Source organism: Hippocampus guttulatus, chromosome 1 (genome assembly GCF_054856545.1).
Source record: "Hippocampus guttulatus isolate MCC_2025c chromosome 1, RoL_Hgut_1.0, whole genome shotgun sequence".
NCBI classification, from domain to species: Eukaryota; Metazoa; Chordata; class Actinopteri; order Syngnathiformes; family Syngnathidae; genus Hippocampus; species Hippocampus guttulatus.
The window spans coordinates 16,831,303-16,852,316 of NC_141261.1; the positions used below are offsets into that span (position 1 = coordinate 16,831,303).

Genomic DNA, 21,014 nt, shown 5'->3' on the forward strand with positions numbered 1-21,014 from the left:
ATAATGTGCCACAAATCTGAACGAAAAGCACCATTTATTGGCTCTTCGCTTTCAGGGTACAGGTAAGCATCATTCTCTCTCTCAAGTCAAGTTCTGAATATATATACACACACCATTAATGTGCACAGCCGGTGAATTATATTGATGGATATAACGTCGGGAGCAGGGAAATGAAAGTATATCAAAGTTTTGGGGTGAGTTCTGCGAAAGAATCGAAGAAAAAAATAAAGAGCTTAATCATTGAAACTGTTGGTAAATGTTTGAGGTTGGAGACTAAACTCTCCATGGTCCAGAAAACATTGAAAATCAATGCTGAATGGCGAGAAGATGTCCACCGGGAACTCGGCCAGACAACTAAGGCACACTGAGAGCGCGACAATTGGTGAACAATGTCATTTTATCCCAAGTTATGATCACAAAAGCAGACCTACTTACGTAGTTTAGTCCTATATTGATAATTTCAGACGTCTGGGAATGGGATCAAAAATTCCTTTAATACATTTTGTTGACATGAATAAGATGGAAAATATTTTTGACACGATGTGATGGACTGTCATGACATGAGCTCAGTAAAGAGCGACTGATTGGCTCGGTCAGCAGTATGTTCCTGGGGGCGTGGTAGCGATGGACTGCCATTGAGCCTAAAACGGCTGATGTTGCCACTTTGGAAGTAGAAAGGCACATGGGTAATTCTTCCTGTGGACCAACACTATGGAGTGAAACATTTGATAATTAGTCAGTTGCGGTAAGGAAACATGGCATTATTTTGGAAATGGAGTATGAGAATCGAGGTTTTTACTGACCACAGTGAGCAGAGCTCCGTGCTGAAAATTTGGGTGGAACTGCAGCAGTCTCGGTTCTGCACCAGGATCCCCTTGAACAAAGCCGCTAAGGAAAGGAAGAACGAAGCCTTTCACATTTAGATACATTTCCTTTGAAAATGGTGACAAGAAAGCACAGCTCACATTTATGAAACGCAACCAAGGATGGCAAAACCTACCATGGCAAAAGTTCAAAAATAGGCTTTGTTCTGGTCTTAAACACGGGAATGACTGCAGGACGGTCTGCTCGCGGATCACCTGAAAGGCCAGTAATCAACAACTGTTGTGTGTAATGTCTATAATAATACAAGTCAGGTCAGAAAACTCTGAATATTATAACAGGGTTATTACTATAATATTTTTCAGATTTTAAATCACCCCCCCCCCCCCCCCCCCCCGAGTTCGGCTGGTCCTGCGAATCAGGTGTGATCTCAAATCCCCATTTCCAAATTGTGTTGATGTTCTGTGCATTTCCGCCACCGTCTTTCCACCAGCGGTATTGCAACAAAAATATTTCCCGACCGCCAAAAGACAAGGAGAAAAAAGGTAGTGGTAACAGTGCATTACCACCAGTGACCACCTTCTTTGTAAGATTCTAAAGTAGGTGGCAGTAATGGACCAAACGTATGTGCCAACCGCCAAAATTAGAAGAACAGTAGGCGAAAGAAGTGTGTGATTTATAATTTGCTTAGCATGCAGCTTCCTTCCACTACAACAAAGATTTACTAGTGGTCCTCGGAGCAATCGGCCAACCATCGTGATCCTCCCGATTTGACTTGTACGACTGATACTCTGGATTAGTTTATAGTATAATAGTAGTAATATTTCCACTTTGACCTTATTCCGATTAATGCCGTCAGAAAAGGTGATTACATAGCATTGTCGTCTTATTCATAGCATTGTCTTCATCCGGCCAATGACAATAACAAAGGAGAAAAATGTATAAAGTCAGTCACTCAATGTGTGGTTTGATGAGGGAGTATCGAAAAAAGAGTTGCAAAGACCTTTGAGAAGCACAGCAAGTCTTTCTCCTCTCGGATCCCATGTCAGAGACTGGACCTCTCCACCAACACTGCACAAATAAATAAATTTCCATTGCGCTCGCTCTCTTTCTCTATGATACAGCTGCACTTTTTTTAGGGATAGCTTTTCAGATTACAGCTCTTACGTGACATCTCCCTCAGATGTATTAAAGGTTGTCTGTGATAGGTCGGCCACCACTGATGCCGTTTGTGATCCTTTTGATGCGCCTGTGAGGACGCCTACAAAAAAAAAAAAAAAGGCAAATCACAGTTGGGTAGCATCACACTTGGTTGAGTCACAACAAATGTAACACATAAGACCAGAAATATCTTTTCAAGTAAGTCAAGGATATTAACTAATTGAGGTAATTAAAACCTCCTATGCCCACATTTGGTGAATTCCATATTTTTTTTCACATATGAATACTATTTATTGGTCAGTCAAAGGTCTGTTATTTTCTACAAATTATAGATCAATTGCCTCCATTGCCTGTTGCTTGTTTAAATGTAGCGTTCAGTTGGTCTTTTAATAATGTGGTTGGAGACCTGCTCCGTGTGTGTATATAACATACAGCCTGAGACAATGTCTGCTATGATTTGTCCCTATATAAATTATACTGAATTGAAAAGTAGGGAACCAGCACCACAGATTTTTGCTGTAAAAATGTTCTGGCCTCTGTCGCTCAGCTTTGGTGTTTTAAGAGCATGACTGTAGCTTCCATGCAGGGGTTTAGGGATGGAGGAGCTTGGTGATGTTTAGTGTGACCGAGGCATGGAGGGATTAAAATGTCATCAGGAGAAAATATACATATACTCGGCATACAGAAATACATACACTGTGGCGAAAAAAGTTTGCATTTTACTGAAATTGAGGCTATGAACCAATATGAGTATCCCGTTTGCTTAAAGAAGATAACAGTGTGGCACGGCTGTGTTGACAATCTGGCAAACTATGCCTATTTAATATGGAACCAACCTGGCGTGTCAGTGAAGGTCAGAGCGTAGATTACAGTTTCTCCCTGTACGGTGAAGAGAAGCCTACTCCCGTCTGGACTCCAACAGCCGGACTAAACCAAAAGAAAGACGTTGCCTTGCCGTAACGAAACCTTTGAAATGAGAGCGTCATTGAAATGTGGCGGCAACGCTTACTTGGCAGCGGCCTTTCTCACATGGCCAACGCTCACACGTCCACATCCTGGTCTCCCAGACCCTGGAGAATAACGACAAGCCATCATCTTCTAGGTTCAGTCATCGTTTTATCGCGGGTGGGGCTTGCGGTCATCTAAAAAAGACTTCAGTATTTCACTTAACAATGTAAAAAATACCAAATATTTGTAAAATAACCAACTAGAATATTTTGCCTGGTTAATGTGAAATTTGCTCCTGTACCTCCGCGTACTGGGCTGTAGAAGTCAACTTGATTTTCACACACAGTTGTAAGCTGTCATCTTCAAGGCGTGTGCAATGTTTCTTTTTAATATCGTTCATGTAGGCCTTATTATTCAGCATTCTGTTTTCTTCAGAAACCTTGCACATGTATCAATGGTTTGCCTATTAATAGCTCAATACATATTGGCGCCGTGTCGCATATTTTGAGTGTTGTTTTTTTTGTGACACAGACCCACAGCAGATGACAGAAAGAGTCACGTGCAGGTTGCCGACCTTTGCAATAACGGCTATATACTGTATTCTACAAAATTGAAATGCACCACTCGAGCAGCCAAGACAGGATACAGTCTAGAAATGAGACTTATTTGAATGTTGAACCTGAAGAGAGCAGAAGGCGTTGAGGCAAGAAGATGGCCCCCATCCGTGGACCAGGACAGAAAGCTGACCCCACCACCTCCAACACGCTGGAGGGGCACACAGCTCTCTGACGCTACATCCCATACCTGAAAGTGCACAAAGGGGTAACACACTGAAAAGCTCAACAAATGATGGCGGACAATGCAGAAGCCTTGTACCATCATTGCCGTGTCCATGGGCGAGGCTGACACGAGGAGAGAGCCGTTGGGTGACCAAGCAATGGAATTGACTGGTGAGTGGCCGGGATGAGACAAAACCTGCGCGCATCCAGACGAAGGCCTGTTGAAGAGGAGGTGACAGATATAGAGCATTTCATCACAATGTTGCACGTTCTTACGTGCGGCAAAAGTCCAAGCTTTTCCGATAGAGCCAATGGAGAAAACAGGGCAAATACTGCAAAAAAGACATTATTTAGGCCTTCTTCTCTATTGCCATTATTTAAATGGATGCAGTGTCAGTAGATGTGACACGAGACACATTGAGAGCCGGGTGATTTTTCTGCCGCGCAGAGGTATCCTGGCAACTACGGTTGACAAACATTCTGAAAAGGTCTGTGGTAATGAATCAAAGATGTACAGTAACGACCGGATACAAGCATGAGACCATTTACATGCCTGGTGGATAGCGAGCAAGGGTCCACGTTCCAGACCAGTAAACAATTCTGGCAAGCCACAGCGAGTGCAGATGCACACAGCGGCTTCCACTGCACTGCTGCAACGCTCCTCTGGAGGCGGTGCTTCAAGGTTGGAGTGATGGCACTGAGAGTTCAGTCAAACAAAGACACGGCCAGTAAATCTCTGTCTTCATGAGACAACTCCTCATTGTCTCTCGGTGTTCCAAAGCATGGAAGTTTCATCACCTTTTGGGATTGTAGATCTTAACCGAGTCATCCAACAGGGCAACGGCAAATTTATCAGTATGAGGATGCCAGGAAAAGGCTCGCACCACACAGTCGGACCTGTCAAAGCACTCAGATCACACATGCTGACAGATTTGAAGAAAGGGAACAACAGTTCACTCATATTCGAGATTAACTAAATCAGAATGCCGGGTGACTACAAATTTGGACTTAACATGTGAGAGCTGAAAGTGAAAAAGGATTAAGACTGCTTTTTTTATTTTTTTTAATAGAGTGTTCACCCTGAAACTACCTTTGCCGCTTTATTTGTTACTTAAACAATTGCTGTGGGACATTTACAGAGTTTCTTCCTTACAAATATATGTATTTGCATTTGTTTTAACAAAGCAAACGTAATATTCACAGTTAGGCATCAGAAAACAAAGAGAAAGGATACAAAAGTGCAGGTTTACGGTAAACCTACCAATTGCAAGAACATTTTTCTCCAACCTGCTATCCAAATTACAGCAGCAAGCATTGAAGAATGGAACATCAAACAACAGTTTTTAGGGCGAATCCTTGAAACACTTGAGGTCATGCCTTGGGCAAAAAGGCTTGGCAATTTAACTTTAACTATCTGACCAGTATACCTGCTTTTGCTTGAGGCATGTTTGAGCCATTTCCCAAGAAGGAGCTGTCCAAACCCAAGCTCTGGAATCTACCCAAAATGGGCGCTTTGAACTAAAATGCCTGACATCCTCTTCAAATTCAAGAATGGGGTTTTTCATGCATCCTGTTATGATAGACTTTTGTCCCGAATTTCGTGCTGATTGGTACAACTGGATTATTTATTTATTGCTAGGGGTGCTACAGAGTGAGTTTTGGGGATTTGTGTTGCAGACAATATCTGAGTTATTTGGTTTAATGAGCATCCCAACTCTACATTTCTTTTGTCACTTACCAGTCCAGCGCTTGCGAAAATTCTGCGATCATGTCCTCGCTGCTCAGCTACAGACCACAGGACAAATAGAAACACACTTCAACATCATCTCATCCATTCACTCAAATAACTTGACTGAATGATCAGGAAAATCTTACTGTGAGATGAGGAAACAAGGAGCTATGAAAGGAAGAGATTCTCTGCAGCAAGGCCAGGATGCACCCAGAACTCACAGCCAACCATTTTGGTACTGTGGAAAAAAAACAACAGACTTACAAATACATGCATATTGCTTTATTGTTTAGATTTATATATTTGTCTTTTTAATACAGTTTTGTTTCACTGCCTTATCTTTAGCTGTGTGTGTTAAATGTACTGCATGTTTGCACTGAGGATTGAGGGGAAAGAAATTTCATCTGTGCTGTATGCTGTACATAGAGCATACTTGAAAATAAAGACGACCTTGACCGCTATATGTCACTCGCTCATAATGACTAACATACCCTCTTCATGGGAGTTAGTGATTTCATTCAGTAGCCCTGTAAAACCGCCGTCGCGCCTGAAAGAAAAAAAACAAAGCTCCTCTGACACATACTGTATATCTGATGATGATAAAGTGATGTTGTACTTCAATCCAAACCGAAGCCACAATAATCCTTCTTTAGTTTAATTCGTCCCTCCCGACAAAATAGGTTGAATCTTGCATTTCAATCTGCAGTTAGTTATCCGTGTTTGTTTGTTTGTTTGTTTATTGAACATAAAACATATATACAGTAATAATTTGACAGAAAATAAGGTAGATAAAAAAAGTAAAAAGAAAGAAATCAATCTTCATTCAACACAGTTATTATGTTCAAGGGAGTAGGAAGAAGTTCATGTTTACCAATATGAAACATTAACTGGTTGTGATGAACTTGCATTGGAATCAAGCTCTTCTCTGTAAATACTGCTAACATGTATGAAAAAGAAATGAACTGAAATGAATGCAGTCATTTTTACAGTGGCTACTTTCCATTTCAAGATTCTGTGTATCAGGAATAATTGTCCGATTGTTGTCTCAAATAGTTTTTCCCTCCCCTACAAAGCACTACCAAACACTCCTGCCCCAACTATAAATAATGTGTGCACACAGTTTATTTAAAATATTTTAGGAATAAAACCCTGTCTTTGGCAACCGTGATTTAGTCATGTGATGATTGTGGGTGCTGGCATATATTGTATTGTGCAATATGCATACCAAGCTGTTGCACTCCTCATCCACAACGTCTCAGAGTGGTCCAGGAAGGCTGCCTTGCTACTGCTCTCAGTGCGACTGTGCAACTTGAGGGACTCTCGGGGAAAGTACAAACTCAAAGGACTTGACTCCTGCAGAGAATGATAAAGCACCAACCACCTATTCATACTGTATTACATTAAAACAAATCACTAATGCAATATGTGTCCTGCATGCAATATAAGCCTTAGTCCACACTACCACTACTGCTGCTATTGTTGTGTGTTGTTGAGTTTTGTATTTATTAAACCGTTATTTTATTCTATTTATTTATTTATTTTTTTACGAAATGCAGTAAGGAGTGGCACCCAAATTTTGTTGTATGCTATACAATGACAATAAAGGCGATTCTGATTCTGAACTTTTGGAATACATTGTACTTGCCAGCGTAGTTTTGACACAACGTACTTTTTACTTGATGATGGATGTTAAAAAGAAACACTACTTTACTCTATTAAATTGAGACGCTCAGTGAAATACGGGCTTAAGTACAATTTTTGGCTACTTAACCCAACTTTGATTAGAATAATGTGGTAGTTCGGTTCGTTAATAGATATAGAGGAACAGCGCACAGAAAAGAATTATAATATGTCCAGAGCTCGGCCATTACATGCCATTTGTAAACAACTTGCTGGTTTGGTTTGGTTGGGTTAGGTTAGACCAGACTATACCAGACCTGCTGCAGCCGCTCCTCCGCGTTGCACCCAGTCAGGAGCTCGTTGTTGGACTCGCACAGAGTCGTCTGTCCAGGAGGGCACGGAGGGGGAAACAAAGCCAGAGAGCACATCTTTTGGAGGAATGGGAGACGAAGCCTGAAGGACAAATAAAAAGCGATCGACTGTTAGAACCATTGCACACTGACAGTCCAAGTGTTGACGCTGCTGCTACGCTGCTAACACTATTAGCAGGAGAACTGTCGCAAACTAAAAAGATGTGAGCAAGGCTCTTGTAGCAATATTTGCTCTTTGCTTGGGACGAAATTTTAATTACCCTATGCCAGGTCAAATGTCGCTCGCTATATTTTGACGAACTTAAAACATCGTTTTGCTCGTTGTCACATCCATATTCGATCCTTCAAATGCTTGAATCCCGCCGTGGAAGTGTACGGGTCCGTAAGAGGGACAAACAGTACATGATGTTTAAATCCTGAACACCTAAGCAATGCCCTCTTGAGGACAGGAGTTGAAATTGCAGAAGGCTTGACCCAAACAATGTTTAGTTACGACTTGGATGCGTCATTCCATATTTGGAGGACATTTGACTTCAAAATTCTTGAAAAATAAACCTTCACTTTTCTGCTTTCCTGATACATATTCATCAATAATAGATAATACACTATTAAAGCCTTGATTAGCCCAGCCTAGATTAATGGTAAAATGATTGTCTTATTCTGACCATATGCATAACAGGGCTGCGTGAGGTAGCGTGAGACATTCAATGAAGGCTACCTATTTTATAAAAATGTGGAAAAATAGAAGAGAGGATCTATCTTTGCTCCATCCAATCTTTTGGAAGATGTTTGAGGATCTTCTTCCACCATGCTGTTTTTATATATCTGATTTTCTCTTTATGCACACCACTTTAGTGCCCTGCAATCGAAATTCATAGGACTCGTCTTCAACCAAGGGATCCAAGGGATATGCTCAGTCTGCAAATTCTCTATTCAAAATTCCAGGTTTCATAGTTTGAAATCGGCTTTAAAAGGCTAACTGCTTTGATCCATTTGGTTGTTGGCATTAAAAAAAAAAATCATGTATTTGAAAAAAAAATAAACATAATTATAGTGTTCTAGTTACCAATAAATTGGACTTTTGAGCATGATGGGGTGAACTCATTGTATTTATTAATATTTATCTGCATCCAGGTTAAGGCTGATTTATAACAATTCATTCTACTTTAATCAAGTTTCAAGCCTACGAATTGCATTATATTTCAAATGCGTGTGTGTTCTTTTTGCAGCAATTTAATTTCACTGTGTGTTTGAAAGATGGTCTGCCTTGAGCAAGCCTCTCCGATGTCAGCCAGGATTAATGGTGCCATGCTTTAAGCACACTGGCAGGATGGATGCTGGCTGCCATGTAGTACAGTATTGGAAAGTAACTAAGTACAAGTACTTTTTACTGTACTAAAGTAGTTTTTCCCAGCTATGCTATCCATTATATACTTGAGTGTTTCCTTCTTTGTCTCTATGTTTTAGTTGTAATAGCGATATGTGAAGGCAGATACACTGTATGTGCTTTCTACTCCTTGCATTGACATAATAGGTAAGTTACTTTTTTCAGACATCACAGACATGAAAAAGTTGTGACGAATAAAGTTAAGTTGATTGATTGAGATCTTGGGGTCTTCCAAGAGACACGAGCGGCGCGGAGGAATGTGAACCAAGGAGCATTGTCAACAGCAACAGATTTAGAAACATAATATAGTCGCTGGCGGCCCGGTGATCGGGTGGTTAGCGCGTTGACCTCACAGTGCAGAGGTACCAGGTTTGATTCCAGCTCCAGCCTTCCTGTGTGGAGTTTGCATGTTCTCCCTGTGCCAGCGTGGATTTTCTCCGGTACTCCGGTTTCCTCCCACGTTCCAAAAACATGCATGGCAGGCTGATTGAACACTCTAAATTGTCCCTAGGTGTGAGTGTGGGCGTGGATGGTTGTTCATCTCTGTGTGCCCTGCGATTGGCTGGCAACCGATTCAGGGTGTCCACCGCCTACTGCCCGTAGACGGCTGGGATAGGCTCCAGCATCCCCCGCGACCCTTGTGAGGATAAAAGCTGATCGGAAAATGGATGGATAGTATGTCGGCTATGAGAATGAATCAGAGTCAGGCTACTTTTCTCATCTTAGGTACAGGAGGTGAATCAGTACCTTCGCAGCTTTTTTAAAATCAATGTTCTTTCACTTGTACTTTTACTATAGAATTAAATATGTATGAAATGTGGCATATACTGTACATAAAACTGCCGTGCCCTTGCCTTGCCTAGAGTATATTACTGTAGCCTACTTCTTCTTTCGTACAGTGTTTTTGCCACCTCTGCTGCCATGAGGTAAACCGAAGTACAGTATAGTAATCCACAATGCAGTCAAAGCGGAAGACTAGTTTCATGTTTTTCGGAGGGGGGGGGCGGTTGTGCAGCGCCCCCTCGCGGCGCATCCCGTCAGCTACGTGACGTCAATTCAGCACCGGGAGTGAGACAGCTCCCCCCCCCCCCCCCCCCCCAAACCCAGCGCGCCTGCACGTTGTATGGTTCCCCAGCTATCGAAACACATTTGCCCGCTGGGATCCGTCCCAGCGACGTAAAACTGCTGAATTACAGGACGGGAAATAGAAGAGACGGACGGCAGAGTTGGTGGGGGGGAGGGGGGGACGACTGGTTGTTCATCGCGCGGATAAGAGAAAGCCGAGCCCATCCTTTCACTTGACAACGCGACAACAAGCGGATAGAAAGGTATGGGAATGTCATACTAACCGATTAAATGCAAACGAAACGCCAGGTCTGGAATCACGGCGCGTGCTTTTGCGCCTGACGCTCAGTGCAACGCCACTCGCACTACACTAGCAAACGGATGCTGTTTGAAAGATAAACGAACCATCGACGGTAGTTGCTTGAAGACCGTATGTGTGCGACGAGGAAACACACGTTCTATATCATTTGCGCCTGTGCCTACATTGAGTAAATGTACCGACGCTGCGGCACTTGGACTTGGCACGCAGCGTAGTAGGTATCGGGCTTGCAATGCACGCTGCACGCTGGCTGCTGAGTGTCAACATCGCATCCTCGGTTATTTTAAGATTGAGCTTCCTGCATACTTGCATGCAGGCATGCATGGCCGCGTGCGTGCGCGCGTGCAAATTTCATAGGCCCACTGATTGTTTTTCGCCTAATTTCTGCACGCTGCGTTTTCCGCCGTGGTTCTTCTTATACGATGGTGCAGTCCGAGTCACGGAGACACTCTGGGTTCTACTGTATGAAATGACCCACCCCCTTCCTTCTCTTCCTGCACACAAACTGCCTCGCGGGGACGATTATGCAATTCATCATTTTCCAAGCATGTACATACTTCAGACTTGATGCATGGAAGGAGTCATATTGAGGGCTGGGGGGTGCGCGGTTGTGTGTCGTCATCTCCGTCAAGTCCGGATAACAGAGCAGCATCACCGCCATGCTTTCGTCGACTCATTCATAAAGGCCATTTCCACTCCGGTTGATGGCTCCACTGGGTAGGCTGCACGGGCTTCCATTCATATAGCAGAATGACTATTTTTAGCAGGATTCAGACATGGCTTAGTTTTCAAAAATGCGTAATTAGACTCAGGACTGGCAGTTTGCCCCTGTGTTGCTTTTTTCATCCATCCATTTTCAATACATTGCTTAATCGTCCTCTTTTTGGTCATGGTGAGCTGGAGACGGTCCTAGCTGAATTTAGGCACTGGTCAATCGCAGGGCACAAATATACACACAACAAGGGCAATTTATGGAAATTGTTGTAACGTGGGAGAGAGTAGTTGTAGAAAACCCATGCCAGCACGAGGAGGACATGCAAAGCACTCACAAGGAGAGGCGACATTCCAACCCAGGACCTCTCAACTATGAGGCAGACATGAACTGCCATGTTACCACCATACAAGGCTGCCTAGTCTAGTTTCCTATCGCTTGAATGAGAGCTATGTTTGTTTTTCTGTAATAACAGGGCATTTTATTATCTTTTCCTTTAGGTCTTATTCTTAGCTGTCCCTCCATCCACCTTAACCTGGTGGGTTGGGGAAACCCCTGATGAGTGGGACCTGTATCCATGAGCCCCGTGCCCCTTCCCCCTCCCTGTCAGGCTTCAGTACCGCGGTATCCGAACCCCCCTACCGAAGACTTGATGGTGACACCCCCGCCTGCACCCCGGAAACAGACCTGACCCCCACACAGTGTGTCCTCCGAAACGTGTTGTCCATTGACACCGGTGGGCCGGGGGCACCAGGAGGCAGCAGTCCCACTCCCAGCGATGGACCTTCAGGCCACTTTGATAACAGTGTGCTAAAACTACACGAACATGACGTCTGCCACTGTGGGAGTGGTGCCGAGGCAGGCCACAGTCCGGAGGCGGGCGCCGTCCGGAGCCATTCGGAGAATATCCGGCTCCAATCAGGTAGTGGCGGTTTCTTGGAGGGTCTATTTGGATGCCTAAAGCCTGTGTGGACCATGATCGGAAAGGCCTATTCCACTGAACACAAGCATAGCCATGAAGGTATGTGAAATTGTCTACTTCAGGTGTCCTTATCATCAGTTCCATCTGTCAAAAAAATTTGTAAGGCAAGGCAAATGTATTTATATCGCACATTTTATGTACAAGGCAATTCAATGTGCTTCGCACAACCAAAGGCACAACTCCTGAAAGCACTCGGAAAGAATAAAAGCTGAAAATATTCCAAGGAGGAGAAAAGACAGCATGAGTATCTCATTAAATTTACGAACGGACATTGATAACATCAAGACACATTTACAAACAAGATTTAAAGACGTTTACTAGCAAAGGATACAAATACAAAGTCGATTTATGAAATTACAAAATCAGACCAGCGTGAAATTAATGTAATGACAGGAATGTGAACTCAAAGCATCGCTTTTAACCTCGATTTGGAAGCATTTATGTTTGGGGCCGACTTCACTTCTGTCGGCAGCCTATTCCATTTGGCTGCAGCATAACAGAGCAATGCAGTGTCACCATCTTCATTTTAAACTCATGGGCTCTACTAATTGACACAAGTCTGCAGACCTTGGAGACTTATACTGGGTTCATATTCAATTTCCTTAATGTATTCAGGACCCAAACCATTCAGTGATTTCCAGACCACAAGCAGAATCTTCAAATCTACTCTACAGCTGACTGGGAGCCAGCAGAAAGCCTTTAGGACGGGAGTAATATCTTCTAATCTCTTTGTTTTTGGTCAGAACACGAGCTGCAGCATTTTGAATGAGCTGCAGCTGCTTGACGCTCTTTTTAGGAAGTTCAGTCGGAAAACCACTGCAATAATCAAATCTACTGGAAATAAAAGCATGGTTCAGCTTCTCTTGGTCTGCTCGGAGCATGCAACCCTTCAGATTGGATATGTTATTCAGCTGATAAAAGGCTGTTTTAAAGATTGATCTGATATAACTGCTGAAACTCAGGGCCGTATCGATCAGCAACCCAGCATATCAGAGCTGGTCTTTGTTTCTTAAACACATTGACTCCAAGTGTTTACTCACAGCAGCCCTTTTTTTCTTTATTGCCATAAACAATTACAGTGTTTCGTTAGTAGGCTTTACATCATCGTTGTCACTCTCACTGTAGAAAAAGGCGAAGAGCAAATGAAGATAAGAAATTTGCAAACTGTTGTGGAGATCACTATGTCGTGCTGTCTCACCTTCTTCACAGCGCTTACATGAGAGAGGATGATGTGAGAAGTCGGTGATTATCCAATACAGTATTCTAATTGTGTCTAACAGCACAATGCCAGTGTTCACTGTTTATACTAATCGGACAAAGTGACTTTTAGCAGCTAACTGGGGGAAGCGTTGTGTGCATCCGTCTCTGCTAAAGCCGTCCTCCAGAGAGCTTCACACTTCAGTGGACCTCATGAAGAATAGATTTGCTTCTCTCTCTGCTTGTGCATGAGCGTTCCTCTTTAGTGGCCAAGTACTCTGTTATTTATGGTGGGGATAACAGATGCTTTCGCTTCAATTTTCTTTTAACAAGAACAACAATAACCAGAATATCACAATATCATCCGTCTGTCAGAACAGTATGTTACTCCGTCGACTAATTAGTCACTCTCGTTTCTTTGACATGTCAGCCTCTGCGTTGCACGATGCCTGTTCAATGGTGAAGTACAATCTGACTGTTTCCTGTACCGATTGGCTAAATGTGAAAATGTCATATTGTGGGCCAGAAAAGCTTCTAGTCAGACAGCTGTTGTACACATATTGCTGATATTTAAAAGATACTTGGTGATTCCCCCATTTATCACGCTTAGGTTGTTTCTACTCGCTGGTCTTTTGAACAGAGTGCTGGGAGATTCCTTTTGAGGAAATCTCAGACCTGCAGTGGGTGGGCAGTGGGGCGCAAGGTGCTGTCTTCCTCGGCAAGTTCCACGGAGACGATGTGGCTGTGAAGAAAGTGCGAGACATCAAGGAGACTGAAATCAAACACCTTCGCAAACTCAAGCACCCCAACATCATTACTTTCAAGTAGGGAAGCTCCTCTATCCTTCATTCAAATACTTTATCCACGTCAGTCTGCCATTAACATTCTCTTTTCTCTAATCGCTGGGTTGCCATCTAGGGGCGTGTGCACCCAAGCTCCTTGCTATTGTATCTTGATGGAATACTGTGCCCAAGGCCAACTATATGAGGTGCTGAGGGCAGATCGAAAAATCACCCCCTCCCTCCTGGTTGACTGGTCCATGGGCATTGCAGGAGGCATGAACTACCTACACCTTCATAAGATCATACACCGAGACCTCAAATCCCCCAAGTAAGTCACCAATTCATCACATACCACTTTAAGGGTGCCTTTTGGAAAGACCTTGATCCTTTTGTCACACCCCAAAGCAACAGCATTGTGTTACAATGGGTTGTCCAACTCACTCGAAAGAAAGTGCTGAGACGTATTTAAAAATAATAATTTTTGGAATGCTCATAATTATAGCGTACCATCACCCATCTAACTACCGGTAGATATTTTTACTAGCTAATATTTTACACTTACACATGGCGGAATGTGTCATGCTTGGAATGTGGGTCGAAAGACATGAACGATTCTGGCGTGTATTATCAAGAACTGGATGTGATGCTTACTTTTTTTCAGCATGCTGATCACACACGATGACCTTGTAAAGATATCCGACTTCGGAACCTCAAAGGAGCTCAGTGACAAGAGCACAAAGATGTCCTTTGCAGGCACTGTAGCCTGGATGGCTCCTGAGGTCATCCGGAATGAGCCAGTGTCAGAAAAGGTGGACATCTGGTAGGTGTAAGAAAGTATATTTCTGTAGACATAAATATCTGGCCTGTGTTACTATGAGCTCTTTCATTCCACAAGGCGTACTTGTACGTCTTTTTAAAATTAGGCCCCGCCTACCAAGGACGTACTTGTACGTCAAAGTCTTTTTTTTTGCGTCATAGAGAGGAGGAGGGTCTGATGCAATCTTTGAAAGAGAATAAGCGGTTTGCATTGTAAATCATGTAAAAAAGCGACCAGTAGGTGGCAGTGGTTCCTCACGTGCTTGAAATGCATGCCTTTACAAAAAGCTCTTTTTCTCCGTTTTTTTGCCCAGGAATCGCCATTTCCATGAAACTTAGCCATTTTGTAATGCCGATTGCTGAAGAATGGAAACAGATAGAAACAAAATATGTTTTTCTGCTGAAGGAAGAGAGTCCAAACTTTATTTTGGTAGGCTCCATGTTTATATAGTATTAGAACCAAATATTCTGTGGGCCTTGCAAGATCAGTCAAAATCCAGTAAAACGCTGGGACTGAGGGGGTTGCTCCAGTGAAAATGGCTGGGATTGAATGAGCTAGCAGTGATTTTTGATATCACGTTCGCTATGAATTTCTCTCTCTTTTTGACCTCCGTAAGACTGTATAAACCAGTATTCAAGCTTTAACCTGACTTTAAGGTCATTTGGAGTGGTGCTGTGGGAGATGCTCACCGGAGAGATCCCTTACAAAGACGTGGATTCATCCGCCATCATCTGGGGTGTCGGAAACAACAGCCTGCAACTGCCCATACCTGAGAGCTGCCCTGATGGCTTCAAGATTCTCCTCAGACAATGCTGGTGAGAAATTATTGGATATCGGAAGTGAGGCTGCGTAAAGGGTGAGGAGAGGATTAGGGGCAAAAATAAACAGAGACAAGAAGAGCTGAAACAATGGTTATGAGCCATGCATGCAACATTGGCCAATATTGGGGGATTAATATTAAAATGCAGCGTATGTATACACACTGCACAATTGTGTTTAACCTTGGCTTTTGCAGGAACTGCAAACCCAGGAATCGGCCTTCCTTCCGTCAGATCCTTCTCCATTTGGACATAGCATCAGCTGACGTTCTGTCCACTCCTCAGGAGACGTACTTCAAGTCCCAGGTATTGCTGCTGGTCTTACTCCCCTGACATAGAGTACAGAGCATACTGCATTGGTGCCATGGCCATTACTCCACCCTGTCAAATTGTTCCAAAATATGGAGTGGCTTCCACTCCCTGTCTTTGGGACTACTTCTAATCTTCTGGGAGACCTGGATTTTGGACTGTGTCTGTGTAATCTAATTTATCCCAAAAGTGTCGTATGAGGTCGGGGTTCATATTGGCCCGCTGAAGAACATCGGAGTGCTTCTATATAATGTACATCCAGTGTAGTGTGCGTACATATACACATACAGTATATAGATGTACACAGCCAATCGCCCACATGTCTTGCTGAGTCATCTGATCTGTTGTTTGCCAACAAAAGAGAACCACCTCTCAAGTCAACTCTAACTAGACGCAGATGCTTAGCAAAAATGTGCTCTCATCAGGCGGAATGGCGAGAGGAGGTGAAACAGCACTTTGAAAAGATTAAATCTGAGGGTACTTGTCTGCACCGACTCGATGAGGAGCTGATCAACCGACGCAGAGAAGAGCTCAGGTTTGTTTGTTTTTTTTAAATGCGCACACAGCATTTCCTTTTAATGGTTGTGCCCTTACTGGTGGCGCACACGAAACAGGCCACTTTTCTAAGAGTCTGTACCCTTTCCTTATGTCACTTCTTTGTCCATCCCCGTGGGTGGATGGTGTGCCTTGAGTGCATGCCAGGCGCCAAGGATTGGGATTCTCTCATGCACATGCACGATGACATCAGCCGCCTTTTTTCTTTTTTGTCAGACATGCTTTAGACATTCGCGAACACTATGAGAGGAAACTGGAGAGGGCAAACAACCTTTACATGGAACTCAGTGCTGTCATGCTACAGCTGGAGCTCAAAGAAAAAGAGTTGCAGAGGTTCGACTAAATTCATTCAAAGAGTCTGTCTTTGGCTCACGATGACAGTTTTTACAAAGCCACTTGTTTATCTGCAGGAGGGAGCAGTCCTTGGATAAGAAGTATCCGGGGTTTTTTAAGCACCACAGCTCCAGGCAGAGCAGCTCTTCCAACAGTGTGGACAAGCTCATCAAGAAGAGAAATGTCCCACAGAAACTGCCCTCAGCAAAGCGGTGCGATGTCACTTGTTAAACCAAACACTGGGTCTCAGGCTGTGAAGATTATAGATTTCATTTGTTGTTTCCCATTCCCTGTTTTTCAGGTCAGACATCCTTAAGTCTGAGGTAATCATTCCCAAACTTGATTCCTCTGTAATGCAAGTCACTATCCCAACCTGCCCCAGCAGAAGCTCCACTTCTCCCAGTCGGTCTCGGAGGGTCAAAACACGCCACCGCAAACCTGGAAAAGGCAGCAGTGGAGATCTCTCAGGACTGAAAGCCCATCAGTCATCTCCCAATCGAGAGACAGTGGCCCAGGTTAACAGCCTGGCCACTGATTCCTCAAAGCAGCTCCTGGAGCCCTCCGCAGCCTTGCGGGGCCTCCACCACGAGCAGCAGCAAAGGCAGATGTCCTCTTCCAGCCCTGACCTGATCTGCACCACGCTAGAAGTGGGCGGCCAGGGAAAAAAGGATCCACCTGTCGGCGGGCTGGAAAGAGGAGGCAGCCTCAGCGCCTCTGCAGGATTAGGGGAATCAGAGGTGGGGGTTGCCGGTCTGGATGATCTTACAGAAACTCCACCACGCAGCGACACCCCTAGCGAGGATGCAGCATCATTTCCCTTCTCCAGCAGCCCCGACTCGCCTTGTGGGAGGGGGGCAGCAGCAGGGCGTGGATCGCTTGGATCTCCGCGCCTCCCCCACGATGGCGGGGAGGATAAGGAGGATGGAGCAGGTGCTGTGAGGTTGTCCCGGGGGGCTTCAGGGGGAAGTGGCGGTCAGCACCTCACACCTTCTGCCATTCTGTACAGGGCAGCCATTACACGAAAACAGGTCAGAGGACACAACATGTTCCGAGAATTAATCAGGATATGCTCTTATCTTTTAACAATACATAACTGATGATCACTACAGAGGCGCGGAGTGTCATCAGAAGAGGAGGAGGGGGAAGTTGACAGTGAAGTTGAGTTACCGCGGAGACGGTGAGGAACTTGCACGCTTTAGTTTCTGTGAAATGAGCGAGTCATCTTCCCTGATAAGTTTTCAAGTGATAAGTTTTCTCAAATGATAATTTTGATCCCAAACTGTGTTGCATTCCGCAGACGTCCGACGAGTATCACCAAGTGTCAGTCGGTGTCAACCTTCAGCTCAGAGAACCTGTCCGTTTCGGACGGCGAGGAGGGCCACACGACAGACCACTCAAACAGCGGCACCCCTGACGTAGTCAGCACTAACACGGATGACAGGTTAGACTACCGCAGTGACGATCTCCTCTCTCAGGGCTCAGAGATCCCAGCAGACAACACGGATCCCGCGCAGGCCTCCGATGGCCTGTCAGAGAGAGACGGGATGCTGGGTCAGGCCAAAGCAAAGCTGGAAAGCGAGCAGAATCCAAATGAGGTACGGCAGTTCCAGGGATCTGCATATCTACTTCCTGAGAAGTGTTAGGGACGTCTTCCCCTCTGTCCTCAGGGTCGAGTCCTTTGTGACGATTCGGACTGCGACAGCGCCGAGCTGGACCAGTCGGGCAGCGGAGAGCCAAGCCGACCCCCCAGTGCTGGAGCGTGGATGCCGCCGCCTCAAACCAATCAAGGGGCACCACAGTCGTCTCACACAGGACCCCCATAGACACCTGGACTTAAATACCTCGAATCACCGTACACCGAACCGTCACAGTGCACCAGTCGAGCTGGTGCAGCATGTCATGAGGGATCACGTCTTTAGCGAAGTTACGAGGGCTCCCACGTACACTGGCTGGGAAACCGGCACCACATGACACACATTTTTCATAACCTGACATTCTTTTGGTTTTCTTTTGTCAGTTTGGGAAATTCAGAGTTTACTCTTTGTAGTCAAAATAGGTCACCACTACGAGTCATTTAGTTCACTAACACCCACTCTGGCAGCATTCCCATACACTCCATGCATTAAAATACAAATAAATAATAATGTAAATAATCTCGACATGCCACGTGAAAAAATTTATTTATGAGATAAAATCTAAGAATGGTTTGCAGCCCTGTGAACAAATGCATGACTATATGTTTATAATTTACGATTCGAATGTATCTGTTTTATATTTTGTGGAAGTTTACACTTTTTTAATCCTGAAAGTATTTTCTCTGTTCTTTATGTTAATAAATGTTAGCACTGAAGAAAAAAAGGGGGGGGGGGGGTTGGAACGAGTCTCCAGTCATGATGCGTGATTGGGGTTTCTTAGTAGGTTTGAATTGCAAAACAATTCCTGCAAAGTTTCTAGCGCATGAGACTTGCGTGAGGTTTTTACAAAGGTCATCAGATTTGTGTTGGAATGGAGACCTTTCGGTTCACTCGGAAGGAAATGCTTGTCATTGCGTGGGTATAATTCCCAAGCGTTGTCTTTGGGGAGGATAAAGTAGTAACTGCACTCACAGTGACAACTTCCTCTGAAACGCAAAGAACCAGGACAATGACTTACTGTAGGCGTCAACTCTCTCCAAGCAGCAACAGTGGGGTAGGTGCTAATACACGTGAATGTGCTTTTGTAATTAACTTAAAGGATTCATTCCGGTGGTCGCCTTCATAAAAACCTCCACAATCCCCCATGACCCTTTAAGATTTCTGCAGGAGTAGCCTGGTAAAGTATATAGAGCACTTCTCTGTGGTCACTCATTGAAATGTTAAGTATCCTTTGAATAGAAATGTCTTGTTTTTATACTGCATTGCACATTGTACCTGTAATATAGGAAATATATCAAAAGAAAAATTAACGAGCTGCAATAAACAAATAATGTATTGTTAAGAGTCTGTGTGTGTTTTGTTTTTCCTGTGTTTGGGCCTGCAGTGGCTGATCGATTAGCCCTTTTCCACCGTGCTTGTACTACTGCTAGTTCCGAGTCAGTGCCCAGGTTAGCACCAGTTCTTTCTTATACCACCACCGAAATTGGTCTCTCAGCTCTTAATGCTCTGGTGTTTAAAATGGCCCTTCAGTCTCTGGCACCAACTATGTCAGGAGGCGGGGTAATCATGATGATCGCAGATGTAGGGAATAACTCCCTGGTCACACTGAAGTTTTGCAAAAAACTGTTGAGTGGTGAACTGTGGCACAATTGTGTCCCAGAAGAGCAATTGTGTACCCGGGTAACAGGTGATTTCTAATTCGCAGCCAGCTTCGTGATCATCTATAACAGTGGTTCTTAACCTTGTTCGAGGTATCAAACCCAACCGGTTCATGTACACATTTACCGAACCCTTCATTAGTGAAAAATAAAAAGTATGACCTTTTTTTAAAACAAATCCTAGACATAGAAAAACACATCTATTAAAAACATAAAAAATGTAAACATAGTTAATATAATTATAAAGTATACATTTTTTAACTGTGCACAAAATGAACCAGTCAGTGATGGCCAAGCGGGCGTGTCATAACTAATTGACATGTTGAGTCGGGCGTGTCTTAACCTCCATGGCAGAGGCTCTGTCGAACCCACGTTAAGAACCACTGATCTATAATGATTAAGAAAGTTCCAAGCATTTGCTGATTGCAAGTTCCTGATTGTTACATACAGTACAAGTATAATCAATGCTATGCTAAGTTGCCTCGCAGAGCACATTATTAGAATTATTATTATTAATAGCGCAGTCATTCTTGGGTAAACATCGACGGGAGCAATGACGTCTGGATGCTTAACGATGATGTAGCTCCAACTATGCCGGTGGAAAAACAAACATGTTCTTCCTAAGAACTTGTGAAGCACCAACTAAGCACAGCACTGGCCCTGGCGCCGAACGAGCACCGGTCCTCTGAGGCCGCCTTCCTGCATGTTTTAGATGTCTGCTTCCTCCAACAGACATGATTTAAATGAGCAGTTAATTAGCCATCTCTTCAGAAGCCTGATGACCATCCTGATCATTTGAAACAGGAGCGTTGGAGGAGAGACATCTAAAGCATGCCGGAACGCAGCCCTCGAGGAACAGAGTTGCCCACCCCTGTAAGTTGAAATGTGTTGGTCAGGGAAATTTAACCAAATATTAGTATTGAAGTACGAACCATATATAGATCCAGTTTTTATAATGAGCCTATGTAGACCAATGAAAAATGTAATTTGAGTGAAACCCGTGCACAGATTTTGTG

At 44.0% G+C, this 21,014-nt stretch overlaps 2 protein-coding genes across 2 annotated transcripts; one reads left to right on the forward strand and one right to left on the reverse strand.

Moving 5' to 3' along the window:
• Nucleotides 1–475: 475 nt before the first annotated feature.
• Nucleotides 476–7,817, reverse strand: aaas (achalasia, adrenocortical insufficiency, alacrimia). The gene is made up of 17 exons (XM_086114930.1): nucleotides 7,691–7,817; nucleotides 7,377–7,512; nucleotides 6,665–6,792; nucleotides 5,931–5,986; nucleotides 5,586–5,677; nucleotides 5,449–5,495; nucleotides 4,509–4,607; nucleotides 4,264–4,407; nucleotides 3,808–3,928; nucleotides 3,611–3,735; nucleotides 2,993–3,053; nucleotides 2,820–2,910; nucleotides 1,990–2,083; nucleotides 1,826–1,893; nucleotides 1,001–1,079; nucleotides 804–888; nucleotides 476–709 (listed from the first exon to the last, which is right to left on the reverse strand). Exons 2-17 carry the CDS (start codon nucleotides 7,485–7,487, stop codon nucleotides 554–556), a joined length of 1,557 nt encoding a protein of 518 aa, XP_085971056.1. The 5' UTR covers nucleotides 7,488–7,512; nucleotides 7,691–7,817; the 3' UTR covers nucleotides 476–553.
• A 2,108-nt stretch (nucleotides 7,818–9,925) lies between these two features.
• On the forward strand, nucleotides 9,926–19,684 carry map3k12 (mitogen-activated protein kinase kinase kinase 12). The gene is made up of 14 exons (XM_086114965.1): nucleotides 9,926–10,145; nucleotides 11,414–11,934; nucleotides 13,733–13,916; nucleotides 14,011–14,202; nucleotides 14,536–14,694; nucleotides 15,348–15,506; nucleotides 15,707–15,815; nucleotides 16,244–16,353; nucleotides 16,590–16,706; nucleotides 16,784–16,918; nucleotides 17,008–17,734; nucleotides 17,816–17,883; nucleotides 18,004–18,301; nucleotides 18,374–19,684. The coding sequence occupies exons 2-14, from the start codon at nucleotides 11,472–11,474 to the stop codon at nucleotides 18,527–18,529; spliced, it is 2,877 nt and encodes a 958-aa protein (XP_085971091.1). The 5' UTR covers nucleotides 9,926–10,145; nucleotides 11,414–11,471; the 3' UTR covers nucleotides 18,530–19,684.
• Nucleotides 19,685–21,014: the final 1,330 nt, after the last annotated feature.

Excerpts from the sequence above, each read along its gene's own strand:
- map3k12 (XM_086114965.1), top strand. The coding sequence starts at position 11,472 with ATGAGTGGGACCTGTATCCATGAGCCCCGTGCCCCTTCCCCCTCCCTG. Across the intron at positions 14,695-15,347 it reads TCAGAAAAGGTGGACATCTG|GTCATTTGGAGTGGTGCTGT; the intron begins GTAGGTGTAAGA and ends CCTGACTTTAAG. Across the intron at positions 16,354-16,589 it reads CGACGCAGAGAAGAGCTCAG|ACATGCTTTAGACATTCGCG; the intron begins GTTTGTTTGTTT and ends CTTTTTTGTCAG.
- aaas (XM_086114930.1), bottom strand. The coding sequence starts at position 7,487 with ATGTGCTCTCTGGCTTTGTTTCCCCCTCCGTGCCCTCCTGGACAGACG. Across the intron at positions 2,911-2,992 it reads GTGAGAAAGGCCGCTGCCAA|TCCGGCTGTTGGAGTCCAGA; the intron begins GTAAGCGTTGCC and ends CTTTTGGTTTAG. Across the intron at positions 2,084-2,819 it reads GACCTTCACTGACACGCCAG|GCGTCCTCACAGGCGCATCA; the intron begins GTTGGTTCCATA and ends TTTTTTTTGTAG.